Here is a 6,602-nt window from a genome sequence, read left to right as displayed (position 1 = left end):
AGATTCCTTCCAAAACTAGATGCAGGGACCGATGATACCGCTCCAGATGATATGACCGAGCTCAAGTGGGAGTTCGATGAAGACTCTCGTCGTTACTACGTGTCTTTCCCAGATGATCAGTAGTGGTGCCCAGTTGGGGCGATCGGGGACTATGTTGCATTTGGGGTTTATCTTCATTTTGGTTCTGTAGTCGGACCTTGAGTGTATTTGGATGCATGTAATGACTTATTTATGCATTGTGTGATGTGGCGAGTGTAAGCCAACTATGTATCTTTTCCCTTATTGTATTACATGGGTTGTTTGCGAAGATTACCTCACTTGCGACATTGCTTTCAATGCGGTTATGCCTCTAAGTTGTGCTTCGACACGTGGGAGATATAGCCGCATCGAGGGCGTTACATCAATCCCCTTGAACTCGTTACTTTCAAGGATTAAATCTGGTAGTGGTAGATATATAAATTGTAAAACAAAATAAAAGTAAATAAATTGCAGCAAGGTATTTTTGGTTTTTGTAATATGATAAAAGTATACCCGGGGGCCATAGTTTTTACTAGAGGCTTCTGATGTAAGGTGGAACCCTAATGGTCGATCTTTTCACACTTGGAGGGGGAGAACAAATCATAGAGGAACACAAGAAGAACTCTCAAATAGGCAAGATCCAATCACACATATGCTAAATCCACATACACATATAGGAGATACGAGGATCCAAAATCACCACAAGAGGATACAAAAGGTAACTAGTTCAACCCAATCCTTGAAGGAGAGAGGTCTTGAATCCTAGAAGGGTCTTTTCATGAAGGGGTCTTGAATCCACTTAGGGGATCTTCTCACATGGAGGTCCTGAACTCCATGGGAGTGGTAAGTGCATGAGCAAAAGCTCTATCTCAATGAGCTCTAACCTTTGCTAACCCTAGCTAGGAGGAGGTGGTGGTCCTTATATAGTAGTCCACGAGATAGAAGGGGGGAAGAGGGGATACATGGCCTCTTGGCTAGTTTAAGCACGCGCAGGTACCAAATGTTCGGGCTGGGGGCCGGATGTCCAGCGGCTCCCGTCGGGCCGGTTGTACGGGGATGGGGCCGGATGTCCACCCTGGAGATGGTCCAGGCTCGAGTGCTCCTATTGGCATCGGGCCAGATTTTCTGGCGGGGGCCGGATGTCCGGGCCATGTAGCTCTTCGGTTGCTGGGCTGCTACTGTGGTTGTGGCCTCCAGGCGCCGGATGTCCGGCCATTCTAGTCTTGCAGCGGTTCCTTCCGTCATTCTCCTTCGTTCGTGTACTTGATGACTTCGTCTTCATTTCGAGCATCTCCGAGAGGGTCTTCTTGGTACCTAAGCACACATAGCATTCCGGATTGAGGTAGTAGCCATGTCTCACGTGGATCATACGGAAGCTCATTAAGGAGAGATGCCACCTCTGTCTCGATAGCTCTTGCACGTGCTCGTGTCATCGATCCACTTTGCACTTGGGGACACGAAGGTAGGTCCATGGGGATGATCATAGGATGCTCCGCACTAGATTCTCTCTTGAAACATAGCATGTGGTGGGTGGACAAATTAATGTTGGGAAATTGATAGAAAAGCTCATAGTTATGATGTTATTCATGGCATATAGGCATTACGACTGTGACAAGTAGGCCAAAACGATTCTGCACCTACTACTATTACTCCACCAATCGATCGCTATCTAGCATGCATCTTTGGTGTTAAGTTCATGACAAACAGAGTAATGCTTTAAACAAGATGACATAATGTAGACAGTATAAACTAAAGCAATATGAATAAAGCCCGTCATTTTACCCTTAATGGTAACAATACAAATATGTGCCTCGCTACCCCTTCTGTCACGAGGTGAGGACACCGCAAGACTGAACCCATTACAAAGCACCTCTCCCACTAAAGATAAATCAATCTAATTAGCCAAACCAAACGGAGCAACAATCAAAAATTATGGATACGTTGGAGACGTATCAACGAGTACCTTTGAATGTCTGAGAGGATATGAGACGCCATGGTTAGATTTGCTGTTGGGGTGGTCGAGATGTTTGGACCTCAATACTTGAGAGAACCAACTGTCGCGGACATTGAAGGCTCATGACACTCTAAGCATGAGGATGGAAAAATAGCCCAAAAGCTCTACAAGGTATCAGGGCCATGTTAAGAAGCCCACCATCATGCTTGAAACAATTGCATCATAAAACCTCTGGATTTGACATGATTTCTTTAGCATGCTCGGGTCTCACAATGACATCAATGTGTTGCAGCAGTCTCCATTGGTTGTTAGGTTGACTGAAGGATAAGCTCCTTCGTGCAACTATACTGTCAATTCACATGAGTGCATTATATATCTATCCTCCATGAGTGACCTTCCTAAAGACCATTTCTAATCCAGTTGATCAAAAAAGAGCTCACTTTGCCCAAAAGGAACTAGAAAGGATGTGGAGAGAACATTTGAAGTGCTCCAAACCTGTTTTGCAGTTGTTCGTGAACCTACTAAATTATGGGATCCGAAAACCCAACAAGTGATGACATATTATGTGATCATGCACAACATGATCATGAAGGTTGAAGATGATGTCGAAGATCTCGAATTTAAGAACATGGGCAGTTCAATGAAGATTTGATTAAGCATTTGTGGTCGATTAGGGGACAACTAGAACATATATACGAGTTGAATTTATGTTTCAACTATTTTATTTTAAAACTTAGCGGGAAAACAGTTTTTGCCACTCTAGCTTTTGACCACTTTGCTTTTGCCACTCTAGAATTTGACATTTCACTTTTGCCACTCTTAGTTTTTGACAATACATCACAATTGTCATTCCATGGCAAAAACAATAATTTTAGAGTGGCAATTATGATACATTGTCAAAATCTGAAGTGGCAAAAGTGAAATGAAAAATTATTGCTTTTGCCACGAAATGGCATTTGTAATGTATTGTCAGAAGCTAAAAGTGGCAAAAATGATATATCTAATTCTAGAGTGGCATAAGCAAAAATGGGCAAAAGCTAGAGTGGCAAAAATAAAGTTTCCCACATTTAAATATTTTCGCTCATCAAAGATTTGATATGCTAGAACCACGACATTTATTTTGAAACAAATGGAGTATCATTTTGAGTGTTGCGGAAAGAAAAATTAACAAAGCAAACATTTAAAGGACGGGGTTAGATGGCCATATCCAGTGTATGGACAAACAATGTCCATTTTAAGGGCTAGTGTTGGAGATGCCGATAGAACAAATCTAAAACTTCAATTATTCTAAATTGGAGCGATTATCTCCCTTGTTTAGAGCATCTACAACCGGACTCCTCAAATGTCCTATCAAAGAGCCCAATCGCCATCCCGTCACTGTCCAGACGGGAGAGAGGGGAAAAAAGCCACCCAACCGAACCCCCATTTTATCCCTATATGATCAGGTTGTCCGCAAATCCCCATATCCACACCAAATACAGGGATGTTCAGGCATGCCCGGGCAGCCTTTCAAGTAGGATGCGACCCATCCTGAATCACTTTTTCTTTTTCTTTTTTTCTTTTATCTTTCCCTCTTCATCTCCACCATTCACATGCATTTAACCAGATAATTTAGAAAGGATGTAACGGACATGGTTGCATGTATACATAAATGTAGGCCCAAACGAGTGACCGGGTTCATCTGCGGATGTTTGGGGATCAAAATTAGGCAATCCTGGTTGTAGATGCTCTTACACTAGTGCCGTCTACTAGGCGTTCTTCAATAACAAGTGCATGAAATACAACTATACGTTAATAAAACAACCGAATTAAATGCATCACGGCTTCCGCAGGGCTGATGCAGCTCCCATTATTACAGCCATTACAATCCCCAGGCCTGCACCAAGTGATGCACCTACTGCAGCAGCTGTGACAGATCCATCTCTTTTTCGTGTGTTCTGCTTTGCTTGACGAGACACCGCCTTCTCTCTTGCAAGCTCCAGGGACAATTTCTCACGAGCAAGCTCCTGTTCAAGCATGCGGTGTTCAGAGTTACAGCCAGTAAGAAATATACATAATGCACTCCAAAATGAGGTGATCCTCGTATTAGATTTTCATCCTATGGCATACTGGAAAATTTTGAGTGAATTGCAGAAAACCACCACATTGAAGTGTAGTGTTGCAAAAAAGACTCTTCTACGAATTTGTGCCAGAAAACACTGATTTCTGTCCTAACCATTTGCCGAAACCACCTAACCTTCTGTTTGTGCATTTTAACCTCTATTATGACATGTGGGTCCCACATTTGATGACGTGGCACAACGTTTCATGGTAGACGATGTTAGATGAGGGATTTTCTGGATTTACAAATCAGTCCCTGTAGTTTTACAGGGACACCCTTCAATCAAAAACCAAAAAGCAATCAACTCCCTCCATGGATTTGGGCTGACCCAGCAGCCGAGCAGAGCAGCAAAACAGCAGTACAACGGCCATGGGTGATGGGTCTCGTCGCCAGGAACGGGAGCAGAGGGCACCGCCGCGGCGCAAGGGCATCCTCAAGGCGCAGGCGAGCCTGCTGCCATGGACGCCGAGGAAGGGTGCTAGAGGCTGGTCCCGAGGCACGGCGCTGCAGCTCTGCCGCGGTGGACGTGAAGCCCCTACCGAACTTGGCGGCGAGGAGGGCGCGGGCGTCCTGCAGCTCCGGCACGGCGAGGAGGGCGCAGGCATGCTGCAGCTCCGGCAGGTCGCCACACCGGGCGGCTGCGTAGACAAGCCCCGCCGCCGCTCCCGGATGACCTGCTCGCGGCGGAGTAGCACGAGGTCCAGTGGCCCAGCCGGAGCAGCTGCTCCACGTCCCCGGCGTCGCTCTCTGGCACACTTCGCCATGTCCCTGCACGCACGCCGCCGGCGATGACATCAGCTGGCGCGAGGAGGGAAGCCCGGTGGCGATCTGGATCGGGTAGGGGAGGGATTGGGAGGAAGGTTCTTTTTGGAAAAATGACAGTCTAACGGCGTCTACCACGAAACATTATGCCACGTCATCAAATGCAGGACCCACATGTCATAATAGAGGTTAAAATGCCCGAACAGAAGGTTAGGTGGTTTCTGCAAATGATTAGGACAAAAATCAGTGTTTTCTGGCACAAATTCGTAGAAGAGTCTTTTCTGCAACACTACACTTCAATGTGGTGGTTTTCTGCAATTCACTCGGAAATTTTTCATGTGGTCAAATCAGGCCAATGTGCTATTGGATTTTAAAGGAAGAACTTGTTTGCTGCCAGATAAATTTAAAAAGCTCAACCCTTGAGACAGATAAGATGCATTTGGTACTCCCTCCGATCCATACTTGTCTTATATTTATCTAGATACGGTGTATCTAGACAAATCTAAGACAAGTAATACGGATTGGAGGGAGTATAGTATTGCACTCACCTCACTATCAAGCCTGGTAATTTCTGCCTTGTTCATGTGGAATTATGTTTGTTTCCCCATTTCGCCTAAACATAAACATGCAACAAAAGAGACGTACCTCAAAAGCTGGTTCTTCATTACTCACAATCACTTGATGTAGATGCTGTTGAAGGGCAGAAACACCCTCCACATGCATAACAATGTCCTTCCTATGAAATGGTGACAACGCAAAGTTTACTGGGTGAAAAGCGGCTCTGCCGAAAGAATCCTCCTCCAAATCGCCACTGGTAGAACTGATGGGATGCAGACTATTTTTAGCACTTGGCATTACAAATGGAGAAGAGTTGACAACCTTGGTGTTATCAGGAGAAGCTTTATATGCTTCCATAGCTGAACTGATTAATGTGTTCTGTTCATGCGCGCTGACAGCAAATTTGTTGGTTATTGCAAGAATCCAGGGAACACAAAGAACCTTGGCTTCATCCAAAAGAAGTGAAAGAGCTGGCTGAGGTTCAGAAGAGTTGGACTGGTAATACTGCGGAATATGATGTGCTAGGTTATGCACAACAATAATTAGGTCAGTCTTCCTGCTGAGATCATGCATTCCTAACTGCAGTTCTTCTTTGAAGCGCCTAACTTCTAAAGGTAGGTCCTGTTAGAACAAAAGTTCGTAATGGTTTAATTATGTACACTCTGGGGTTCAATAATCATGGCGTAGAAGACATGAAACCACTATCATACTGATGCGGAGCATCCTATGATCATCCCCATGTACACTACGACTTCTCCCCAAGCCCCTAGTGCCCACATGTTGAGACCTCAAGTATACACCATTGGACACAAGGTGAACTCGCTCCTTTCCGAATCTTCCCTTTCCGCATGTAAGACATGGATGCTACCTCAAGCGCGGACCTTATGCATACTCAGGTCCATCCGAGGAGACCATGGAGAGCCTAAGGACCAAGGCCAAGTGTACGCGGGAGCAAGGGAAGGAGAGCCAGCTGCTACAGCCCGAGCGGTACTACCGCCCACACCAAGCGGTACTACCGCTGAAGGCCCACAAGCGGTGCAACCGCTCGACCACCGCCCAACAACCGGCCAAGCTTCTGTATCGAGCGGTGCAAGGCCGGTGCAGCACCGCTTTATCCCCGTAACAGCCACCTGACCGGTACAACCGCCCCAAGCACCGGTACAACCGCTGAGCACATCCGGAAGCACCTCCAGGAACCAGTACCTGAGC

At 45.8% G+C, this 6,602-nt stretch overlaps 1 protein-coding gene across 5 annotated transcripts in view; it reads right to left on the bottom strand.

The window, feature by feature from the left end:
• Positions 1 to 3,595: 3,595 nt before the first annotated feature.
• Positions 3,596 to 6,602, bottom strand: part of LOC125512585 — a 40,389-nt gene continuing 37,382 nt past the window's right edge. For 3 of the 5 annotated variants that reach the window (XM_048677676.1, XM_048677675.1, XM_048677678.1), the window contains 2 exons: positions 5,481 to 6,014; positions 3,596 to 3,978 (listed from right to left, as the gene is read on the bottom strand). In XM_048677676.1, coding sequence (XP_048533633.1) covers positions 3,790 to 3,978; positions 5,481 to 6,014 — 723 coding nt within the window. In that variant the 3' untranslated portion in view covers positions 3,596 to 3,789. The remainder of the gene's footprint in view (positions 3,979 to 5,480; positions 6,015 to 6,602) is intronic. The other 2 variants (XM_048677677.1, XM_048677679.1) reach the window with 2 other exon arrangements.

This window comes from Triticum urartu, chromosome 6 (assembly GCF_003073215.2).
Source record: "Triticum urartu cultivar G1812 chromosome 6, Tu2.1, whole genome shotgun sequence".
Taxonomy (NCBI): domain Eukaryota; kingdom Viridiplantae; phylum Streptophyta; class Magnoliopsida; order Poales; family Poaceae; genus Triticum; species Triticum urartu.
This window is presented reverse-complemented; position numbering and strand designations above follow the sequence as displayed.